Raw genomic sequence first — 25,589 nt, 5'->3', positions numbered from 1 at the left:
AAAAACACCTGAAGGACTCCAAGATGGTGAGAAATAAGATTCTCTGGTCTGATGAGACCAAAATAGAACTTTTTGGCCTTAATCCTAAGCGGTATGTGTGGAGAAAACCAGGCTCTGCTCATCACCTGTCCAATACAGTCCCAACAGTGAAGCATGGTGGTGGCAGCATCATGCTGTGGGGGTGTTTTTCAGCTGCAGGGACAGGACGACTGGTTGCAATTGAGGGAAAGATGAATGCGGCCAAGTACAGGGATATCCTGGACAAAAACCTTCTCCAGAGTGCTCTGGACCTCAGACTGGGCCGAAGGTTTACCTTCCAACAAGACAATGACCCTAAGCACACAGCTAAAATAACGAAGGAGTGGCTTCACAACAACTCCGTGACTGTTCTTGAATGGCCCAGCCAGAGCCCTGACTTAAACCCAATTGAGCATCTCTGGAGAGACCTAAAAATGGCTGTCCACCAACGTTTACCATCCAACCTGACAGAACTGGAGAGGATCTGCAAGGAGGAATGGCAGAGGATCCCCAAATCCAGGTGTGAAAGACTTGTTGCATCTTTCCCAAAAAGACTCCTGGCTGTATTAGATCAAAAGGGGGCTTCTACTAAATACTGAGCAAAGGGTCTGAATACTTAGGACCATGTGATATATCAGTTTTTCTTTTTTAATAAATCTGCAACAATGTCAACAATTCTGTGTTTTTCTGTCAGTATGGGGTGCTATGTGTACATTCATGAGGAAGAAGAATGAACCTAAATGATTTTAGCAAATGGCTGCAATATAACAAAGAGTGAAAAATTTAAGGGGGTCTGAATACTTTCCGTACCCACTGTATATATTTAACTATGGCTCATCCATCCATCCTATCTATATATATTTAGCTAGGGCTTCTCCATCCATCTATTTATCCTATCTATATATCCTATCTATATATTTAGCCAGGGTTTATCCATCCATAGCATTCAAATATTTAGTTTCGATTATCTATCTATCTTGTTTTCCTTCTGTTCCTCTATTGCCTGTCTGTCTCTCCATCCATCTGTATGTTTGTCTCTTTCTATCTCTCATGTTCTTTATCTGTCTGATTCTTCCTTCCCCCCCCCCCCCCCCCCTTCCTGGTATGTCTTTGCAAACCAATGTTGTCCTCTTCCTCCTTCTAGACGTGGTTCATTACTACCTGTACTGCAGCCAGAGCCTGAAGAACCCCTTCCAGCAGGTGAGCCGCCAGCATACGGAGTCTCCATTATTCTGTTTTATTATGACATTGTTGCGGCAGACTCCTTGTATCATTTACACACAGCCAGGAGCAGCCGGGGACGCGTTTTGGGCTCTGCGTGACTTCTACCCGCGACAGAGTATCTCCGCAGTATTATATTGTCTTCCAAATTACTGCAGATGTTTACTAAGTACCCGGGATGTACGGCCACTTATCTCCGCTTCCTCCTACAGTGCTAATTGCCCTTACCGCCTGAATGTACCTTGCTGATCTCCAGACACTTATCATTTAACCGCTTTAAGGACCAGGCGTTTTCTGGTACTTTTTGTTTACAAGTAAAAATCTGTATTTTTTTTTTTTTTTTTTACAGTGTTCCTTTTTTTTTTATTTAATTTTATTTTTATTTTTTTTATTAATATTTTTTCTATTACAAGAAATGTAAACATCCCTTCTAATAGAAATAGGGGACGATAGTTTTTTTTTTTTTTTTTCAATTTTTATGCTGTCCTTTTTATTTATATATATAATATATATATATATATATATATAATTTTATTTTATTTTTTTTTTATTTTACTTTTATTCTTTTTACAAGTAATGTAAACATCCCTTGTAATAGAAATAAGGGATGACTTTTTTTTTTTTTTTTTTTTTTTTTTTTAATTTTTACACTGCCCCTTTTTTTATAATTTTTTTATAATTTTTATTCCTATTACAAGAAACATAAACATCCCTTGTAATAGACATAAGGGATGACAGATCCTCTTTATGGAGAGATCTGGGGTCTTTAACACCTCAAATATCTCCAAACATTGATTTAATGCTTAAAATTTATTTTTTACTTCTGCCCTAGACCGGAAGTGATGTCATGATTTCGCTCCGATCCTCAAATATCATGGAGATGGAGACAATCTGATCTCTTTTCACCTCTATGGCCAGCCGCGCCAACCCTTGGATCATTTCCCAGGGCTCGCTTGTGAGCACAGTGAGCCCCAGAAACACCGGGGGGGGTATTGTGGCCCTTCCGCTGCTTCTAAAAGCGATCCAGCGGCTAATCAGCAGCTCAGATCACTTTTATAAAGGAGAGAGAATCACTTCTGAAAAATAAAAAAAAATACCGGGGTTCTAGCTGATAGCTTCAGCTGTCCCCAAGAAGATTGGGGACTTTAACTTCTTAGCACCAACACACAGCCAATCATAAGTCCCCTTACAACCTGAGTGTGCAATCTCCTTTAGATTTGCCAGCAGTTACCTAGTGTAGGGATCTAATGGAATAAATATGCATTAAATGGATTTTGTAGGAAGGCCCTCACACTACATGTCTGTAGTAAATTTAAAGACACCTAATATATGTGAGATCAGGGAGGAGATAGGACCGCCCCCGAGGAGCCTTCAGTATGACAAGTCTACTCTAACGGAGGGAATACAGGTAAAATAAATAAAATAAAAAAGCTAACAATCTGGGTAATGTTTCACTATAACTTTTCAGTAGTGGGAATTCGGAAAATGATAAAAAAAATTAAAAAAATTTACACCTCACTGCCTTCTTCCTTTAATGAGTAACAATGTATTTTTAAGCTTTTTGGTTTCTCTTTCCAGACTTTAAACGTCTTCCAGAAATCTCTCAACACAATGCAAATCCAGGTTCAGGGGTTACTTCAATTTGCTGTTCCGATCTTTCCTACAGCACAGGTGAGACCTCCAGGGGTATGAAGAATTAACTGAGAGCAAAACAATGTAAAGTAGCGATTTTGTGGTTAACAACACTAGGAAACCTAGTTGGATGTTGAGGGGGGGCATGTTCAAATTTTAAGAAGTGGATTCCTAAAGGAGAATTCCAGACAAAACAGAATATTCTGTAATCAGTGTATAACGTGAGAACGGATATACCTACACCTCAGATTAGTGTCTGGATGTATCGGTTTGGGAAAAAAGTCTCTTAAAATGTTTATCTCCGTGGGAAGTAGCCAAACTCCTCTTTTCCAGTGTCCCACTTCTAAGGTAGATGTGGACCTATTTGGTCGTGATTGGAACCCAAACATGTGACAGTGATCACTTTGCCGTAATAGTTTCCTTCTGCCATTTGCTGCCAGGGAGAGAAAGCGAGGACCTTGAACCGCTACATAGTGCTTGTGCCCATGCAATAATATCTATACCTTTTACCTCCATTTCACATGGTAATATAGAAACTTTTTGAAGTCATCAAGAATTTTTGTCGTGATAATCATCATGATTTTTTGGAGTAGGAGGTGATGGATCTCCAGTGCAAATGTTACTGACGTGTTTTGATCTTCAAAGAAAAAAATTGGGTTATTGAGGTATACATCCAGTATTTATATGAATGCATAAAGTCAAGTCATTCGTAATAAAGCTATTATATAGACATGTGCCTTTCGTTTCGGTCCGAATATAAATTCAGACGAGGTTTTGGTATTTCGGAGACTTGGATGTATCCAAATCTTCAAATGAAATGGTAACTGATTTTATTTATTTGTTCTCGAACAAATTCCAAATTTTTCAAATGATTTGGATCGGTCGAAAAATGATCGACGGATTCTAATTCTGTGTGACAAATAGCTGGTTGTTAAGGAGCGGACCGGGAAGCCGGCCACTGCGTCCTTAACGACCGATGACTTATCAGCTGTCAGCAGGCTTCCCCACTGACAGCAGAAATGCAAACTAAAGAATGCCGGCAACTCTTACTTAACAGGATCCATGCCTTCCTTACTTGACAGATGGCCGTTCTGCCTGTGTCCTGAATGATCAGCGGGTGCCGGCAGACATCGGGTCCACGGGACCCACTGTTTAGCTCCTGCTGTGTAGAATCACAGCGGAAGCGAGCCTCCAACAGCGCGTACGGAAGCCCAATACGCCGAAATGCAGGATCATGTGTGTGTGTGTGTATGTATATGTATATATATGTGTATATATAATATATATATATATATATATATATACACAAACGTGACCCTGTGCAGTGCCACCGTCCTATGGCAGTTTTACTGCTATAGGGCGGTAAGTGGTTATGGTGACGTAATGGAGATATTATACCCCTAATGTCCTCCTGCTCCTGGAAACTGTTTACTGCAGTCTGACTCCCCTGGAGTAGCCTGTATTTATCCCTTTGAATGCCAGGATGTTCATAAACTTACCTTGTTAGACAAGGGGTTAAAGCGGAACTGAACTCGGGAAGCTATGCCTAAAAGAGAAAAAAAGGACCACCAGAATTGCCTGTGTCCTCCCATCAGCTGGTCTTTTCTCCATTACTGACTTACCAAGCCTGGCTCTTTATAGAGGCGGCCATCTTGGTAGAGGCAGGACTTGCTTCTCCATGTCAGGGTTGCCCCCCTGATGATTGGCGATCTTTTGACTGTAGGAGTATTGACAGAGATGGAGGAAGCAGAGATCCGCAGAATGAATGAAGCAGGAGCAGGGAGATCCTTGCACTGCAGGTCCTTAAATACAGCTTCCTCTCCAGCAAGGAGAACCGTGAGCAGCGCAGTAGTGACATAACTAAATCTGGTGGAGCGAGCGTTCAGAGGCAGCAGTGCCTTAGATCAGTGGTCCTCAACCCTGGTCCTCAGGGCCCACTAACAGGCCAGATTTTGAGTATTACCTTGGGGAGATGCAGACTAGAGTACTGCAATCACTGAGCAGCAAATTATATCACCTCTGATGTATTTCAGTTATCTTGCAAACCTGGCCTGTTAGTGGGCCCTGAGGACCAGGGTTGAGGACCACTGCCTTAGATGATCTCATTCTGCAGATGTGAGGCTGTAGGTACAAGAATGCCTAGGTGCATTCACATAACTGGAAGTGCCATGCTAGTTCAAGACAAAAGGTACATTTTTCAGGGTACTTCCTAGGCACAGTAAACATTCCTGGATGTTTCCTATAACACAGCAAAACATACAGTATCTCACAAAAGTGAGTACACCCCTCACATTTTTGTAAATATTTTATTATATCTTTTCATGTGACAACACTGAAGAAATTACACTTTGCTACAATGTAAAGTAGTGAGTGTACAGCTTGTATAACAGTGTAAATTTGCTGTCCCCTCAAAATAACTCAACACACAGCCATTAATGTCTAAACTGCTGGCAACAAAAGTGAGTATACACCCTTAAGTGAAAATGTCCAAATTGGGCCCAATTAGCCATTTTCCCTCCCTGGTGTCATGTGACTCATTAGTACAAGGTCTCAGGTGTGAATGGGGAGCAGGTGTGTTAAATTTGGTGTTATCGCTCTCACTCTCTCATACTGGTCACTGGAAGTTCAACATGGCACCTCATGGCAAAGAACTCTCTGAGGATCTGAAAAAAAAAAGAATTGTTCCTTTACATAAAGATGGCCTAGGCCATAAGAATATTGCCAAGACCCTGAAACTGAGCTGCAGCATGGTGGCCAAGACCAGACAGCAGTTTACCAGGACAGGTTGCACTCAGGACAGGCTTTGCATATTTTCAAAAATGTGAGGGGTGTACTCACTTTCGTGAGATACTGTACATTTTTGAGTATTTATCTACTATTATTACCTTAGGGGTACTTGCAACCTGTTTTTTTTTTTTTTTTGCATCAAAACCCCTCTATATTTTGCCTATAGATGCACTCACTCTTAATTGGTTACATCATTTGATCCTTTCTTTTCCTTTTTTTTGTTTCCTTCTAGAAAGATCTTCTTGGCATACAGACCCTGCTGAACACCTCCGAGTCCAACCTGCACCAACTCACAGCACTGCTGGACTGCAGAGGACTCCACAAGGTGAGTTGGAGGACTAGAAAAAGCCAATCCCAGCAGTCTATTTTTTTTTCCCCCCTATAATAAGCAAGACAATAAATCTGGTTGTATTTAAAGCTGACCTCCAGGTTAAACAACTATTGTTTATTCACAAGAGTATTCTTACCTAAATCTTGGTGTTTTTATGTATTTCTTTGCCATTCGTGCAGTAATCCAGCACTCTGCCTCTGTGCAGGAGCTTCCTCTAATAAAGACCAGTCACTGCTGTTCTCTCTTCCTGTACAGGGTGACTGGTCTTGTCTCCACCCCCTCCTGTATTTCTCTGCAGGCAGCTTGCAGTGGGTGGGGTCTGCTGGGCCCCTCCCACAGCTCTGCTCTCTGCACAGGCTATGTACAGCACAGTGATTATATCACTGCTATTTTCACAAGGTATTATTTGTGTCTGCAAAGGCAAAGTTGGGTGTTTTATGGTCAGCATTGGCGGCCCCCTTAGCACAGGTTCCCTTTAAGACTTGCCTGGCTTCTCTCCCGAGTCTCATCCTCTTCTCTTCCTCCAGGATTATTTGGAAGCTCTAATAGGGATCTGCTACGATGGTGTTGAGGGGCTCCTTTATCTGGGTCTCTTCTCTCTGCTGGCGTCGGTGGCATTTACTGCTATGGCATGTGCCGTGCCAAGTGCCTGGAAACTGATACTAGCGAGGTGAGAGCCTGCTTCATATATTAAAACATTTCTATTTTTTAATACCAAACCGGGTTCAATGAGGTCCTTCTTCCCCCTGCCTCTGTTTTTTTTTTCCCCTCCCCTCCCCCTCTCTCCCTCCCCCTCTCCCCCTCCCTCTCTCCCTCTCTCCCCCTCTCCCCCTCCCTCTCTCCCTCTCTCCCCCTCTCCCTCTCCCTCTCTCCCCTCCCCCTCTCTCCCCCTCTCTTCCCCTCCCCCTCTCTTCCCCTCCCCCACTCTCCCCCTCTCCCCTCCCCCTCTCTTCCCCTCCCCCACTCTCCCCTCCCCCTCTCCCCCCCTCCCCCTCTCCCCCTCTCCCTCTCCTTCTCCCTCCCTCTCCTTCTCCCTCCCTCTCCTTCTCCCTCCCTCTCCCTCTCCCTCTCTTTCCCTCTCCCTCTCTTTCCCTCTCCCTCTCTTTCCCTCTCCCTCTCTTTCCCTCTCCCTCTCTTTCCCTCTCCCTCCCTCCTGCCTCACTCCTCTTTCCTTCCTTCCTCCCCCCTCTTCCTCTCTCTCCCCCATCTTCCTCTCTCTCCCCCATCTTCCTCTCTCTCCCCCATCTTCCTCTCTCTCCCCCATCTTCCTCTCTCTCCCCCATCTTCCTCTCTCTCTCCCCCATCTTCCTCTCTCTCTCCCCCATCTTCCTCTCTCTCTCCCCCATCTTCCTCTCTCTCTCCCCCATCTTCCTATCTCTCTCCCCCATCTTCCTCTCTCTCTCCCCCATCTTCCTCTCTCTCCCCCCCTCTTCCTCTCTCTCCCCCCCTCTTCCCCTCTCTCTCCCCCTCTTCCCCTCTCTCTCCCCCTCTTGCTCTCTCTCTCTCCCCCCTCTTGCTCTCTCTCTCTCTCCCCCCTCTTGCTCTCTCTCCCCCCCCCTCTTCTTTCTCCTCCACTCCCCCTCTTCCTCCCCCTTGCATTTTTCTGTCTCTAGAAGCCCATGTGAGGTTTTTAGATGTTGGCTGTAACAGGTTCTGCTGGGAATAGTATATGGCTTGCGGTAAAAGGCTGATGTTGTGTGTCGCAGGGAGAGAGATTATAACGACATTGACGAGGAGGATCCGTTCAACCCACAAGCGAGACGCATAGCTGTGCACAACCCCAACCGCGCTCAGCTGAGGAGCTTTTGCAGCTACAGCAGCAGCCTGGGGAGCCAAGCCAGCCTCCATCCGCCCACCCAGACCGTCTCCAACGCCCCCGTCGCCGAGTATATGTGAGTACCGGTCAGAGCTGTGAAGTTGACTTTCCACCTAAAAGAAACTTGCTTCAGAATCGAGTGTCTGTTAATGTAACTAACCTCAGAGACCTCAACTGAGTGACTTCAATCTTCAGTCTAGCATTCATCTTTTGCAACTGGTAACCATACTTACTAAATTCTTGTAGGTTGCCACCATCCTTATTTTCTTACTTGGATCCTATGTTCCTTTATTCATAGCCCCGCCCTCTGTAGGGAGTGGCGTGGAGGAGCTCAAAGGATCATGTGATGCCACTCGTCCACTCAAAAGCGCTGTGGAATGCAGAAAAAAAGTCCCTGACCCCTTTCCAAAATTGCGCCGTGCCAAACTGCATGGTGTTGCGGCACCATATGTCTTGGAATGTGCCAGCAGATGAATGGGGGTGCCGTTATTTCTTAAGAATCGATGGCACCGCCACATGTCTGCTGAAAGGGAGCGCGTTTCTGTGCGTGTCGGGAAAGCACGCAATTTTGTTTGTTCTCCTTCCCCGCTGTAGTGTGAAACTAGCCTAAGAGAAATTAATTTTTTAGAGTTTACATACACTTTTGCCCCGCTTCACACCGGTGCGATTTGACTGTTTAAAATCGCATGACAAGTCACACCCTATTTGTGTCTGTGGAACCGTTCAAGTGGGTGCGACTTGTGCCGAAGGTTCCTGCACTACTTTTGGCAATTTCACGTGCGAATTGCCCATATGTTGGCTAGCCGCACATGAAATCTCACATAACCGGCGGCTTTAAAGCCGCATTCAGTGTGATCCGGGGAATAAATACCGATTTATTAAAAAAAGACACCTGCCCTCATGATCCTAATTTGTTACATAGTAATATACTGTGTAATTTAATACAGAAGTTGGATCAGTGTATGTATTACAATGTAACAAATTTAAGATCTAAAGGGCATTCATTTTTTAAATAATCCTAAATTGTCACGTGTTTATTAAAAAAAAAGATCTTGAGCGTGTCCTTTTTTTTTTTTTTCTTTAAATAAATAAGTTGGATCAACCTGTATACTATATTACTACGTAACAGTTTTTAAGATTATTTAAAAAAATGCCCTCAAGATCTTTTTTGTTACATTGTAATATATATATATATATATATATATATATATATATATATATATACATACACACATATATACACAATGTATGCAATGTGTTACAGTGTATAATATATATGTATGTATGTGTGTGGGTATGTATGTGTGTGTGTGTGTATATATATATATATATATATATATATATATATATATATATATATATATATATATATATAATATAAATATATGTATATGTGTGTGTATATATATATATATATATATATATATATGTGAGTGTAATATATGTGTGTGTGTGTATGTGTATATGTATATATATAATATGCACACACATTGATCCAACTTCTGTGTTAAATTATACACTAAATTGTCAAAAGTATTGGGACGCCTGCCTTTACACGCACATGAACTTTAATGGCAGCCCAGTCTTAGTCCGTAGGGTTCAATATTGAGTTGGTCCACCCTTTGCAGCTATAACAGCTTCAACTCTTCTAGGAAGGCTGTCCACAAGGTTTAGGAGTGTGTCTATGGGAATGTTTGACCATTACTACAGAAGCGCATCTATAAAGACCTAGATTAGTGAGTTTGGGGTGGAGGAACTTGACTGACCTGCACAGAGTCCGGACCTTATCCGAATAGAACACCTTTGGGATTAATTAGAGCAGAGACTGCGAGCCAGGCCTTTTCGTCTAACATCAGTGCCTGACCTCACAAATACGCTTCTGGAAGAATGGTCAAACATTCCCATAGACACACTCCTAAACCTTGTGGACAGCCTTCCCAGAAGAGTTGAAGCTGTTATAGCTGCAAAGGGTGGGCCAACTCAATACTGGACCCTATGGACTAAGACTGACTGGAATGCCAATAAAGCTCATGTGCATGTAAAGGCAGGCGTCCCAATACTTTTGACAATATAGTGTAACAAATTAAGATCTTGAGGGCATTAATTTTTTAAATAATCCTAAATTGTCACATTGTCATATATACATTGATCCAACATGTTTAATAAGGCTCCATGCACACCTAGGCATTTTTGAATCACAGGCAGAATCACCACGATTCTGCTCACTATTCCAAATCGCTGCAGGACACACTTGCAATGCCATTACTTCATAATGATACCCCAATTGCGCCTTGCGAGTTATCGCTGCAAAATCACGGCGCGATTGGGGTGCCATTAAGAAGTAATAGCTTCGCCAACACGTCCTACATTATGCCGCTATTTAACCTCTTGCCGACCGCCCACCATAGTATTACTGTGGCAGGGCGGCTCGGCTGCGCAAACCCCCCCCCCCTCCCCCATGAGCAAGCATATTTAGGCATATATTAACCTTTTTAATCACCCCCAGTATTAACCCCTTCCCTGCCAGTATCATTTATACAGTAACAGTGCATATTATTTAGCACTGATTACTGTAGTAATATCACTGGTCCCCAAAAAGTGTTAAAAATGTCAGTTAGGGGTCCGATCTGTCCGCTGCAATGTCGCAGGCCCACTAAAAAGCGCAGATCGCCGACATTGCTAATAAAAAAAAATAAAAATAAAAAGTCCAAAAATCTATCCCGTAGTTTGTAAATGTTATAACTTTTGCGCAAACCAATTAAAATACGCTTTTTTGGATTTTTATTTTACCAAAAATATGTAGCAGAATACAAATTGGCCTAAACTGATAAAAAAAAATGTAATTTTTTGAATTTTTTTATTGGGAATGTTTTATAGCAGAAAGTAAAAAAAATATGGCGGTTTTTTATTTTTTTCAAAATTGGCGCTCTTTTTTTGTTTATAGCGCAAAATATAAAAACCGAAGAGGTGATCAAATACCACCAAAAGAAAGCTCTGTGGGGAAAAAAGGACATCAATTGTATTTGGGTACAGCGTTGCACGACTGCGCAGTTAAAGTAACGCAGTGCTGAATCGCAAAAAATGGCCTGTTCATTAACCACTTAAGCCCGGAAGATTTTACCCCCTTCCTGACCAGGGGCCTATTTTGCGATTCGGCACTGCGTGACTTTAACTGACAATTGCACGGTCGTGCGACGCTCTACCTAAACGAATTTGACGTCCTTTTTTTCCCACAAGCAGAGCTTTCTTTTGGTGGTATTTGATCACCTGTGCATTTTTTTGATCATGCACTATAAACAAAAAAATGCGACAATTTTGCAAAAATAACAATATTTTTCACATTTTTTTATATGAAATAACCAAAAAAATGTAAAAATCAAAATTTTTTAACATTTTTGGCCAATTTGTTTTATGCTACATATGTTTGGTAAAAAAAACATGAGCAAAATTGTGTGCATTCTGATCCCGCAGAGAAACTAGGGATGCACTGATCCGACTTTTTTGGTCCCGATCTTTTGCTTTGTGAAATCAACGATCCCGATCCGGAAGTACTGTTTTGTGAGCTTAAGGTGGAGGAACTTGACTGGCCTAATACTTCCGGAACGGTATCGGGATTGGATCGGCAGATACCTAGGAAATGTCCACCTCACACAGCCAGTGATGTGGATACCGAAAGAAAGACGACCCCTCCTATAAACAGAAGAAGAATGCCTGCAACTGTAGAATTTAGATGAGTAAAAGCTTTTTTTTCTCCTATTGAAGTGATTGAGGGAGGGTCAGAAGCCTGGAGAGTAGCGACGCCCCGGATCGGCCCGTGGGTCTGCTAAATTTTACCGATCCAGCTATTTTGCCAGTATCGGGTCGATATCCGATCCGAATATCGGATCGGTGCATCCCTAAGAGAAATGAACTGCACTTTAGTAGACGCAGTGTGCCGCTCATTGTTAAGGACTCCACCATGCATCAGCAACCACAGTGCGTTTACGCATGCCAAATGGCATGGTGCCGGGGCCATTTAAGAAAAAAGGGATCAGGGACTTCTTCCCCTACGTTTCTGGATGTAGGGCAGCTCATTGAAATGCATGGACTGCCCACATGCAGAATTCATGTGAACCTGGTCTAAATAAAGATTATATGGAAAAAAGATACCTGCCCAATTAAAGTGGTTACAACTATTAACCACTTACCGCAAATTGACGTGTATATATGTCGGCAAACTTTGCGGTGTTATACCGGGGTGATGGCTCTAGCTAGAGGCATCACCCCGGTATTGTGGTTTAGAGCCAACGGTCGGCTTTCCGTCTGTAGCGACCGATGCGGCTCAAGAGCCGCTCGATCGTTACCCGGGTGAGCGGGAGGGGATGTCAACCCCCCGCCGCCTTCCGTGACTTCGCCCGGGCCTCCCGTCCCACCGGGAGACCCGAGCACCCAGCCGGCACGTCCGCCGGCTGGATGGAGTCCCGATCTAAGCCGGAAGCTGCTTCGATCGCGTCTTCGATGACGTAACCCGGAGGCGGCGTCCATGACGGGTTACTCTGCTGCAAAAGGCGGCAGATTTAAAAAAACGGCTGTATGCAAAAATGCAGTTTTTGGCGTTTTGAATACATGGAAGTGTAGTGGAGGGGTCTTTTAGACCCTCGATCCCTCCATAAAGCGTACCTGTCACTGCATATTGGTGTCACAAGGGATGTTTACATTGCTTGTGACAGCAATAAAAGTGATCAGATTTTTTTTTTTAAAAAAAAACCTGTAATAAAGTAAAAAAAAAAAATAAAATAAATGGGAAAAAAAAAAAAAACATTTTAGCCACCCCTGTCACCGTTAGCTCGCGCACGAAAGAAAACATATACGGAAGTCGAGCCACGAATGAAATCGCTGTTCAAACCACACATGTGAGGTATCGCCGCAATCGCCAGAGCGTGAGCAATAATTTAAAAAAAAGAGCTACAATCTAACACTAAACTGGTAACCGTTAAAAAAATTTAAAAGCGTCGCCTATTGAGATCTCTATTGACCGTAGTTTGTCGCCATTCCACGGGTGTGCGCAATTTTAAACTGTAACATGTTGGGTATCTATTTACTCGGCGTGACATCATCTTTCACAATATACAAAAAAAATGGGCTAACTTTACTGTTTAGTATTTTTTAAATGCAGTGAAATGTGATTTTTCGTAATTTTTCCCAAAAAATGGCGTTTTAAAGACCGCTGCGCAAATACCGCGTGACAAAAAATATTGCAATGACCGCCATTTGATTCTCCAGAGTCTTTGCTAAAAAAAAAAAAAAAAAAATATATATATATATATATATATATATATATATATATATAACGTTTGGGGGTTCTAAGTAGTTTTCTAGAAAAAAATACTGATTTTAACTTGTGAACAAAAAGTGTCCGAAATAGGGCTGGGGCTTAAGTGGTTAATGATCCATGTCTGTTTGTTTCTTTCTAGGAATCAGGCGGCTTTGTTCGGAGGTAACCCTCGATATGAAAACGTGCCCCTGATTGGGAGAGGATCACCCCCACCCACGGTACGCTGGGCTTCCGAATCAAAATCTTTCTTGTAGCACAAATTATACAGCTTTTGTATAGGAGTGAAGAAAAGGACGGAGGGAGGGAAAAGGGGGGGTTGCTTAAAACCTGATATAAAAGCCTGCGTCCTCTTGGAGAAGCAACCAATCAGCATCCACCTCTATTCCCAGCATCGTTTAGCAGCATCTGGTTACTATGGACAACACAAATACTTCTTTTTTGATTTGTTACAGTCCCAGCATGGTATACAAAAATCCATTTTTTCCTATGTGGCTGGAAATCTATTTACTTGATTTCTGTTGGATTGAAAAAGAAATCATTTTTTTCTTATCTAATTAAACGTCTTCCTGATATTTCCTCAGCCATGAATGCTAAATGATTTAACACGTAACACGCCCTTCATCTTTCCTGTAATCGGAGTCTTTTTTTTTTTTTTACACAAAGAGCCCATTGAGGAAGTTCAGGAAGGTCATTTATTTTCATTCTCCCGCAAAATTCCGCTAGTTTTGTTCCCCGGTTGGTGGATTTTTATTATTATTCAGAATTTATAAGCAATATAACATATATAACAGTTTGTGCAATGCTGTACGAAGTTATGAATGTTTGAAAGTTGCGATATCCAAGCGAGGTGTTAAAAAAAAAAAAAATGGTAGAAAGATTAGCTCAGGAAGGTGTAAATTATCTGCAAATGTTTAACTAAAAGTCTTTATAAATTGGTTTAAACTGCCTGAAAATAGTGCATTGCGTGTCATCAAACTACTCCAAGCAGCTTTGTAAATAAAGCTAATACACTATATGGTCAAATGTATGTAGACTCTGCTCCAAATGATGGAGTCCAGGTGTCTCCAGTGAAGGGTCCTGGTAATTCTCATTCATACAAAGACATTGTAGACAATTGTGCTCTTTCAACCTTGTGGTAACAGTTTGGTGAAGACCCTTTTCTGTTCCAGCATGACTGTCCCCTGTTTACAAAGCTGTCTCCAAAAGGACAAGGTTTGACCAGTTTTGGTATGGTGGAACTTGAGTGTTCTGCACAGAGCCCTGACCTCAACCCTACGGAACACCTGACCTCAAAAAATTGGGCACAAATTCTCATAGATATACTCCACAATCTTGTGGAAATCCCTCCTAGAAGTGTGGAGGAATCAAGAATTCTGACTGCAACCTTACTGAACACATTTTGGGGTGAATTAGAATGAGCCAGGTCTTCTCCACCAACATCTCCATAAAGACATGGTTTGACCAGTTTGGTGTGAAGGACCTCAACCCTACTGAACACCTGACCTCAAAAAAATTGGGCACAAATTCTCATAGATATACTCCACAATCTTGTGGAAATCTCTCCTAGAAGAGTGGAGGAATCAAGAATTCTGACTGCAACCTTACTGAACACATTTTTGGGTAAAGTAGAATGAGCCAGGTCTTCTCAACCAACATCTCCATAAAGACTTGGTTTGACCAGTTTGGTATGGCGGAAATTGAGTGTCCTGCACAGAGTCCTGACCTCAACCCTACAGAACACTTCACCTCGAAAAATTGGGCACAAATTCTCATAGATCTACTCCACAGTCTTGTGGAAATCCCTCCTAGCAGAGTGGAGGAATCAAGAATTCTGACTGCAACCTTACTGAACACATTTGGGGGTAAATTTAGAATGAGCCAGGTCTTCTCAACCAACATCTCCATAAAGACTTGGTTTGACCAGTTTGGTGTGAAGGACCTCAACCCTACTGAACACCTGACCTCAAAAAATTGGGCACAAATTCTCATAAATCTACTCCACAATCTTGTGAAAAACCCCATAGTAAGGTGGAGGAATCATGAATTCTGAGCTCAACCTTACTGAACACCTTTGGGGTAAATTAGAATGAGCCAGGTCTTCTCTAAAGACATGGTTTGACCAGTTTGGTATGGAGGAACTCGAGTGTCCTGCACAGAGCCCTGTCCTCATCCATACTGAACACCTAAGTTCGAAAATTAGGCACAAATTCTCTTAGATATAACCCACAATCTTGTGAAAAACCCCATAGTAAGGTGGAGGAATCATGAATTTCTGACTGCAACCTTACTGAACACATTTTGGGGTAAAGTAGAATGAGCCAGGTCTTCTCCACCAACATCTCCTTAAAGACATGGTTTGACCAGTTTGGTATGGAGGAACTCGAGTGTCCTGCACAGAGCCCTGACCTCAACCCTATTGAACACCTGACCTCGTAAAATTGGGCACAAATTCTCATAAATCTACTCCACAATCTTGTGAAAAACCCCATAGTAAGGTGGAGGAATCATGAATTCTGAGCTCAACCTTTCTGAACACGTTTGGGGTGAATTCGAATGAGCCAGGTCTTCTCAACCAACATCTCCCTAAAGACATGGTTTGACCAGTTTGGTATGGAGGAACTCAAGTGTCCTGCACAGAGCCCTGACCTCATCCCTAGTGAACACCTGAGCTCGAAAATTGGGCACAAATTCTCTTAGATATACCCCACAATCTTGTGAAAATCCCCCATAGTAAGGAGGAGGAATCATGAATTCTGAGCTCAACCTTACTGAACACCTTTGGGGTGAATTAGAATGAGCCAGGTCTTCTCAACCAAAAGACATGGTTTGACCAGTTTGGTGTAAAGGATCTCAACCCTACTGAACACCTGACCTAAAAAAAATGGGCACAAATTCCCATAGATATACTCCACAATCTTGTGGAAATCCCTCCTAGAAGAGTGGAGGAATCAAGAATTCTGAGCTCAACCTTACTGAACACCTTTGGGGTGAATTAGAATGAGCCAGGTCTTCCCAACCAACATCTCCATAAAGACATGGTTTGACTAGTTTGGTGTGAAGGAACTCAATGGTCCGCACAGTCTTAACTTCAACCCTACTGCACACCTTTGAAATGAATTGCCCATCATTTACAAACTAGGCCTTGTTTTTGGTGCCCAATGTGAGGTCCAATGTGTGACCCATGTCTTCTCATCCATCAGTACCTGACCTCACAATTGGGCACAAATTCTCAAAGACACCCTTCAAAATCTTGTGAAAAGTCTTCCTAGGAGAGTGGATGTTATAGGAGGGGAAACTCCATAATAATGGCCATGGTTTCGAATGAAATATCAGAGTCCAAAACGGTTGGCCATATAGTGTATGCGATAGGCTCTGATTGCTTATTGTGGGTTCTAAAATGACTTATGATGTTGATCCTGGGGTCCATCAGAATTTTCCCTGGTCTGCACCCCAGCTTGGATGGGACTGGAATCCCCAGGGCCATGTCACATTGGTGATTCTGAGCTGCAAAGCGCAGCTGGCATTTTCTCTAATGAAGGTCACCAGGGAGGGAGCAGCGATGAAGTGATGCCATGTGAGTTGGCTGTGACGTTTTAGTGGTTTGGCCCTCATGGACCTGTTGATATCTAGAAGTTTGAAAAGCACATTTATTGTGTTTTCATGATGTGCGCCTTCATTCGTTTTTACATTCTCTGTGTGGCTTTGCTTTCTGTTCTTTCCAGCAATACTTTGGGTAAAGAAAGGGAAGGAAGGCAAGATTTTTTTTTTTGTTCACCTTAACCCCTTTTCAACAGCATTGCGCATGTATAGGTCAGCAGGGTGGGTGTGCCTTAATCCCCAATCACCGCATATATTCATCACTGTCTTGTTTTGTGGCATGCTCCATGGGTGCCCCAAGGACTGTGACCGAGCTGTCACAAACAGATCACAGTCAAGTACTGATGATAGGCTGGACTGTGCAGCCAACCCAGCTTAAAGGAGTTACGTTAACCTGTTAGAAGGAACCTGTCACTAGATCAACCAAATTTAGCAACAGCTTTGCATATAGATTAAAAAATTCACATAGCTCATTGAAACTGCATGTAAAGTCATTCTGTGCAAATGGGGCAAAAAAATGTGGCGTTATGGCCACTAGATGGCGCGTACTATCACCAGTAATACATATGCTACTCCACGCCATCTAGTGGCCATGGTGTGGTATTTTCTGCATTCACGCACTTGAGTTGCAGAGAATATAGCCTGAGAACATTTGATTTGCCCCATTTGCACAGAATGAATTGTATAAATTGTTTGGATAGATGAACGGCTACAGAAATGATAAAAATATAAGGTGTCTTCTGTACCCTTAATTGAGTCTTTGGACTTTATTCAGGAACTTTAACAATGGAGGGGGGTTTCCACAGCACAGAAATGTAATTTCTATAGTAAAGTAAGTTTATCAGTTATAAATCTGCTTGCTAATACATCTTTTGTTTTTGCGATCGTGCTTTGGAGCTAAGTAGTGTGAAAAGTAAGTTGTCCCTGTAAGTCGTCTGTCCCTGAAAAAGTGTATGCCATGTCTCCCCCCCTTCCCATTGTCTGTCTGACCTGTGAGGCATTGTGGCGTTTGTCCGAAAACAGACCTGTTTTAGGCTTATTTAATATCAGGTGGTGACAAGGTGCAGTGACTACGTCTTTACATGGTGTTATTTTTCATTTCATAAAGCGGTTTGAGCACCGATGATCCAAGTAACCCATATTTAACAACCCATTAATGGCTTCCTTGCATCAGAGACCCTCCCTTACATGAGAATCCACATCAGAGTCCCCTCTAACATTAGATTCCCCATCAAAGTCCACTCTACATACAAGTCCCCATCAGAGCACCTTTGCATTGGAGTATCTCCTTATATCAGGGTCCCCATCCGTGTCCCCCTTAGCATCAGGATCCCTATCAGAGTCCACCTTACATTAAATGCCCCCCTTACATCAGAGTCCTTCATACATGAGATTCCCTATCAGTGCTCCACTTTACAGCAGTGTCCCCTCTTATATGTGGGGGCTGGATAAAACCTTGCAGCAGGCTAGATTCACCCATGGGTGTTAGTTTGGCCACAACTCACATTCAATCCAGTGCTGTCCTCTGCAGTACCTTTCTCTGCCACAAGATGCCCTCGGTCTTCCAGGTTAAAGGATACCCAGTGGACATATTGTGAGTGCAAGGTGTCAACGCCCCCCCCTGAGGGGGTGTGGCAATGTCCCCCCTCCCTGAGGGGGTGTCAACCCCAGCCCCCCCCCCCCCCGCGAGGGGGTGTCAACACTCCGTCCCCCTCAACACCCCACCTCCACCCCCCCTGAGGGGGTATCTTTAAAAATAATCCCTGTTGATCTTCCTATGAAGAATGTTGTTCAGGCACTTCCTTATATAAGGTGACAACGCTCCTGTCCCTGTCTGCCATTTGTGCTCCTATGTTGTCACCCAGTCACATGAGCCTCCAATGGAGACTACATGTGGCCATTTGTGTTCGTGTGTTGACACCCTGTCACATGGGCTTCCAATGAAGACTACATGTGGCCATTTCAACACACATTATACAGTCATGGTCTGCTGTTGTCGCCATAAGGAAACCCGTCCTGAGAAATACCGTGCACCTGAGGCTGCATTTCACGTAGAAAGGAAGTAGCTACAAAGAGACCGCAGCAGCACTATGATGGAACAAGGGGTGATGAGTGATGAAAGGGGAAAACAAGGCGACTGTTTGATACACAGCGCTTTAGCAAACTACGTGTCCAGTTGGGGACTGCATCTACTTTAAAGCTAAGAGTAATGTGAACATTGCACCAACCAATCATACTGCTTTGTGCTGATTGCCGAAATGTGATTCCTGCACTTTGCACGTCATCACTGCTCCTCACACCGCCTACTTAAATAAGTCAGTTGCTTCCCATTCCTCATGAGGCTGCTTGTGATAGAAAATTGTGTAGGTTGATGACTCTGGTAAGGAAAGCCTATATGGATTGCTTCCTGCCTCTGCTGTTCATTAGAGGACCCATTTAGCATATTGACGTTTAAGTGCCGCGGTTGGCCGTGGTTTTCCGGCAGTTGGGATACTCATATCGGGTTGTTGGGTGGACAGGTCTATTAGGAGTGATAGATTACCGGCAAGTCAGTAGAATGTGTCCAACTTAGGTGCAAACGGCTGCACAATGAATTATTTAGAAGCGGGAAAATGCTGAACACGAGTAAGTAACAGAGTCTCCATCATTCGTGCCTAGATGAGAAGTGTGATGGTTGGTTAGATAAGATTTTGGGGTTCTCAGGGTCTCCGTGTATTTTGTATACGATCAAACTGCTCTCGTGGACGAACATGATCCACATGTCCTTCAAGACTTCAACTGCTGGGGGTTTAGGAGCACCAAAGGAATAATAATTGAGGAAAAAGGACCTCAGCCACTGGAATGACCCAACTCCCCATTATCAGAGTCTGAGAGTGGACACACCAAGGTCTGTCACTAAACCGCAGTCTTGGCTGTCTCCCAAGCCCTACAGAATGGGCTTTGTGCCCCTTGTGTTGGCTAGATTACCAGCTAGTCAATAGAAAAGACTTTGTGAATCCAGCATAGGTGCAAGCAGCTGCACAATGAATTTTTCGTAAGCGGGAAAATGCTAAATGCAGAGAGTCTCCATTAGTAGTACCCAGAGAAGAACGTGTGATGGTTGGATGGACAAGGTTTGGGGGTTCTCATAGTATCAATGTATTTTGTATACATTAAAACTTCCCTTGTGGAAGAAAACAATACAAATGTCCTCCTAGACATCTTGGGGGTTTAGGAGCACCAAAGAAATGATATATGGAAGCAAAAGGATCCCAGCCACAGGCCTGCCCCTCCTCCCCTGAGAATATACACAGAGGTCTGTGACTATACAACAGTCTTGGCTGCCTCCCAATTCCTGAAGTAGGGGGCCTTGTGTCCCCCAATACCAGTTGGCAAGATCAACGGCTAGTCGCTAGAATAGACAAATGTGTCCAGCTTAAGTGCAAACTGCTACATGATGAATATTTCATAAGCGAGAAAATGCTGAACACAAGAAAACAGAACCTCCATCATTAGTGCCCAGACAAGGGAGTGTGATGGTTAGATAAGATTTGGGGGTTCTCAGGGTGTTTTCTATATGTTCTAACTGCTCTCATGGAAGAACATGATCCAAAAAGACTTCAACTGGTGGGGGGTTTAGGAACACCAAAGGAATAATAATTGGGGAAAAAGGACCCCATCCACCGGAATGACCCTACTCCCCGCTATCATACAGTCTGAGAATAGACACATCAAGGTCTGTCACTACACAGCAGTCTTTGCTTTCTCCCAAGCCCTGAAGAAGGGGCTTTGTGTCCCCCGATACGTGTTGGCTAGATCACCAGCTAGTCAGTAGAATGGACCTCGTGTGTCCAGCTGTGGTGCAAACTACTACACAATTAATATTTTTGTAAGCAGCTAAATGCAAACAAATGGGGTCTTGCATAATCAGCGCCCAGACAAGGAAGTGTGATGGTTGGATGGATAAGATCTGGGGGTTCTCAGTGTCTCGGTGTATCTTGCATATGTTCAAACTGCACTTGTGGAAGGAAATAATCCAAATATCCTTCCAAACTTCAGCTGTTGGGGGTTTAGGAGCATCGAAGGAGTGATAATTTGAAGACAAAGGACCATAGACACCAGAATGATAGTCTGGGAACAGACACTGCAGTATGTGACTATGCATAAGTCTTGGCTACCTCCCAAGCCTTAAAGAAGGGAGTCTGTGTCCCCGACATGCATTTGGCTTGTTTTATCAACCTTTAAATTATAAAAGAATTTAAATGTATCCAAATCCAAAACTTTTTAAGAAACAGTATAGGGCACAGAGTGTGTAGTCATGGAGCATACGTTATATTGGGGGAATTGCCCTTAAAGCACCCTCACATAACCCCACCTACTCCTTACTCCTAGTGTCCTTAAGTTATGGACGACTTCTCCTCTGGAGAAGTTTCTACACCAAGTGGAAATCTTCCAATGGGAACACTAGTTTCAGTGTCAAAAAAGGGGATTTCTCTTAGAGATTTCTTGTGTCAGTAGGACAGGAAATGAAGGGTAATTTCTCAAATAAAACATGGATAAAAAAAAAAAAAAAAGAAACAAAGATTTGGAATTTATTTATGGAAAAATAATTTTGGACTTCTTCACTTCCAACACTATCCCATTGGTCACAGTGTGATCCTTAAGGACACCCACAGTTCCAAACGCCAAATTTCCCCTATATGGGTACGCTGTGTGCCACCCGTAGGAGTCTGTCCTCACTTGTGCAGGAGCCGTAGAAGAAAAAAAGAAGGCACGTGCCAATGATGTCACTTCCTTCAGTCAAACTTGGGTGAATAGACACCACTTGATGCCATTCCCTGCCTAGAAACTGCCCCAACTGATGCATTTCACCCTCATGTGCTTAGAGGTTTATGACTAAGCGTACGAGGGCGAAACATGTCAGAGGAGTGATCACAGGTGGGGACTGGCAGCAAGTGGTGTTCATTTGTTAAAGTTTGACAAAAGGTAGTGACATCATTGGTGCACGTCTTCTCTATCTCATTGGTGCTTCTAAACCCCAAAGAGCAAGTGAAAGAGGAACTGTCTGTGTTATCCAACATATGCCAATCTTTCATTCTCTTACAAGTTCCAAAACAGGTTTACTGTTGGCAATACTGGCAGAGCTTTCAGTTAACATGGGTTGTGAGTTCTGTAACTATTTATCAATGCATTCTGTTCTCTAGTATAAGACTGTTGAACCAGGTTTATCTGTAGACAACCATGTGACCCAATTCCAACCGATAACTTTCGTAACCACCAGACTGTGCCCCAAAGAACTATCCCAGCCTCTGCCCGGTCAATTATCTCCCCATCATGACCCTTGTATATGGTGTTGATTTTCATAACCAAAGGCATTTTGTTGTAGCCGGCCCCAACACCTTCTAGTACACCGATAGGCGAAATGTTGGTTAAACACATTGACTTCGTGCCTCTGTTGGTTATTTTTAGCAGCTACATTTTAAGAACCCCTTCATACTTGTTTGTAGAAATGTGCGATTCGATTTCAAGGAATCCGAAATAAACTAAATTAATTACCTGAATTTGAAAATGAGTTAAAAAATGTATTTGAATTCAAAAACAAATTGAAATTCTAAATGGAAACATTTTGAAATAAATACAGTAAGGTATAAAAGTGAAATATGATTTCTACTTAAGCTGCTTTATAGAAAGGAATATAATAGAATAAAATAGAAAAGAATAGAAAATAAAGGAATAGGATAAAACCAAATGGAATAGAATAAAACAATAGAATAGAGAAAAATAGAATAGAAAAAAATAGGATATAAAATAATTTAATTGAAAATAAAAGAATAGAATAGAGTAGAATAAAATAGAAAATACTAAAGAATAGAAAAAATAGAATATAACAGAATAAAATGGAACAAATATAGCTGCCTTACGAAATTTGACATTCGGATTGCGAATCAATTTAAAAATAACAAATGTACGAAACGAATCCAAAGATATGAATGGAATTCCGAAAACAAATCATTCTAACATAATGAATATAAAATAAAAATTATTAACCTAAGGAACGAATCCGAAATGAAATTTTTTTTTCCGTTGTACACATCCCTATTTGTGTGTTACGTTGGTCAAAAATAGTGCAGGTACTTTTATTTCATGCTTGTTCAGGGTAAAACGGGCTGCATTAACGCAACACCCATCAACAAATGAACACTGCATACGTTCCGTGTACAGACAAGTGTGACGGGCCCTGAAGCTAAAAATTCAAAACAGATCCCCTTAGACTTTCTAGGCTGAAGCCCCTTTGTTAGATCTTAGAACCCTTCTATTCATGTCTGGCCTCCCTAGTCTCATCACCGTTATCACTTGTGTATGTTGCATGTATTTGGCAGATTGTGATCCATTGTGTAACATTTTGTTAATTTTTTTTCCACAGTACTCCCCCAGCATGAGGGCCACGTATCTCTCAGTGAGCGAAGAACCAACCCCTATTTATGGGAACGCTTAAAACCCGTTGTCGTCCTCCCCTCCCACGAAAAGGAGCAGCCCCAACTGGTGGGGAATCCTTAAATCCAGGTGTCGTAGATCGGAGGAAAGAGCTATCCTGCAACAGCCGAACCTTCGTCAGAAATAGACATCAAAAGGGGGGGCCAGCATTCTGTTCAATTCATGCCCTGCTAAGTTGGAGACACCAATGAATAAGACACAAAGTACCCTGCATTTTGATGGGCTCTTCTCTTTTACGATACCGCAAGGCTTTATAAGAAATATAAAGCTGTGTACACACCAAACCTGACCTAAAATAGTTCACAACTTTCAACATTGTCGACAAGTACAGTCTGGCCTAATATTGCCACCTATTGGTCAGTAGTGGTGACAGCATTTTTTTAAATAGCTGACCCTGAAATATTTACTTGTTAGAGAGCTACTAGATAATTGTTAAAACTTTTTTAGGTTCTTATTTAGGGGCCCCTGTCGATGGGCTTTGGGCTGGTGTGGATGAAATTGGTTTGAGATGCTTCTGAGATCATTCAGGATTCATTGAATTTGACCTGCAGTTGACTTCCCTTTTGACCTGCAGTTGACTTCCCTTTTGACCTGCAGTTGACTTCCCTTTTGACCTGCAGTTGACTTCCCTTTTGACCTGCAGTTGACTTCCCTTTTGACCTGCAGTTGACTTCCCTTTTGACTTTCAGTTGACTTCCCTTTTGACCTGCTGACCTGCGGTTGACTTCTCTTTTGACCTGTGGTTGACCTGCCATCGACTTCCCCCCTTTTGACCAGCCGTCGACTTCCCCCCTTTTGACCAGCCGTCGATTTCCCCCCTTTTGACCAGCCGTCGACTTCCCCCTTTTGACCAGCCGTCGACTTCCCCCTTTTGACCAGCCGTCGACTATCCCCCTTTTGACCAGCCGTCGACTATCCCCCTTTTGACCAGCCGTCGACTATCCCCCTTTTGACCACCAGTTGACTTCCCCTCTCCTTTTGACCACCAGTTGACTTCCCCCGCCCCCCTTTTGACCACCAGTTGACTCCCCCCCCCCCTTTTGACCACCAGTTGACTCCCCCCCCCCCCTTTTGACCACCAGTTGACTTCCCCTCCCCCCTTTTGACCACCAGTTGACTTCCCCTCCCCCTTTTGACCACCAGTTGACTCCCCCCCCCCCTTTTGACCACCAGTTGACTTCCCCCCCCCCCTTTTGACCACCAGTTGACTTCCCCCCCCTTTTGACCACCAGTTGACTTTCCCCCCTTTTGACCACCAGTTGACTTTCCCCCCTTTTGACCACCAGTTGACTTTCCCCCCTTTTGACCACCAGTTGACTTTCCCCCCCTTTTGACCACCAGTTGACTTTCCCCCCCTTTTGACCACCAGTTGACTTTCCCCCCCTTTTGACCACCAGTTGACTTTCCCCCCCTTTTGACCACCAGTTGACCTTCAGTTGGCTTTCCATATGACCTGCATTTGACCTGCTGCTAGTGGATTTTGCATTCTCACTGGCTAGTATGGGAAAGCAAAACCCAGCTGATGCAATCAAAAGCCCATTGACACAAACTCTTAATAAAACGAAGAGCAATGTGTAGTCATTCCTAAAAACCAATGAGAAAGCAACTTTTATTCTAAATGCTCTGAACTGATGAAAGCTAAAAAAAAAAAAATCTTGGTGGGCATGACTGGACAACGTGTTAAATAAGTGTTCTAATATTTGATATAGACTTCTGGCTTTAGAATTTTGCTCCAGTTGAAATGAATAATAATTGTATTAATTTAAGAAAAGCGCAAACAAGGTCTTAAGCCTTGATGCCAAGAGACAGTCAGCGGCAGAAGTGCAGTTTGCACATTGATCGCACCGTCGCTCGTAGAACTTGGGCTCGTCATCAAGGACCCGGCTCGCTGAGCTGAGCGAAGACTTCTATACATGCTTTTCTCGGCTAAAGGAAGAAACCCCGACACTGGTGCTTCTCCTAATGTATAATACTTTTTATTTGCTGTATTTTGTTACTTTGTCTTTCAGGAATAGGATTAAAGTGGACCTTCAGTCATTTTATTTTTTATTTTTTTTGGATAAAGTACAGTTAGTAGGAAATTCTCTGTCAGGTTTTTACTGTTCAGAAAGTAGAAGAAAGGTGTAGGATGCTGGATCTCCTAGCCGGTAAAAACAGGCGGTTAATTTGCAGCGTTCCCTACAATGTGACATGGCGGGCGCTCGCACCTGGTAACATAACTGTTACCATGTTACTTTTTTTCATGGTGCGGCAAGTTCATATAAGAGGTGCTGCTTGCCAGACTCTTTCATTGAAGTCAACAGGACCACCCCAAAACCTTGTGCCGAACGCTCGGCATGCAGTTGCAGTGCGGTATTTAATCCCAACAAGGCCCAGGCCTAGGGCGGCACTTTGCAGGG

At 43.0% G+C, this 25,589-nt stretch overlaps 1 protein-coding gene across 1 annotated transcript in view; it reads left to right on the top strand.

Annotated features, from left to right (window-relative positions):
- Nucleotides 1–23,462, top strand: part of TTYH2 (tweety family member 2) — a 120,922-nt gene extending 97,460 nt beyond the window's left edge. The window contains exons 8-14 of the mRNA XM_082271810.1: nt 1,163–1,218; nt 2,818–2,910; nt 5,891–5,983; nt 6,517–6,659; nt 7,696–7,881; nt 13,259–13,337; nt 23,120–23,462. Of these exons, the coding sequence (XP_082127936.1) occupies nt 1,163–1,218; nt 2,818–2,910; nt 5,891–5,983; nt 6,517–6,659; nt 7,696–7,881; nt 13,259–13,337; nt 23,120–23,191 (722 nt within the window). The 3' untranslated portion in view covers nt 23,192–23,462. The remainder of the gene's footprint in view (nt 1–1,162; nt 1,219–2,817; nt 2,911–5,890; nt 5,984–6,516; nt 6,660–7,695; nt 7,882–13,258; nt 13,338–23,119) is intronic.
- Nucleotides 23,463–25,589: the final 2,127 nt, after the last annotated feature.

Source organism: Pelophylax lessonae (genome assembly GCF_965119305.1).
Source record: "Pelophylax lessonae genome assembly, chromosome: 11".
Taxonomy (NCBI): Eukaryota; Metazoa; Chordata; class Amphibia; order Anura; family Ranidae; genus Pelophylax; species Pelophylax lessonae.
This window is presented reverse-complemented; position numbering and strand designations above follow the sequence as displayed.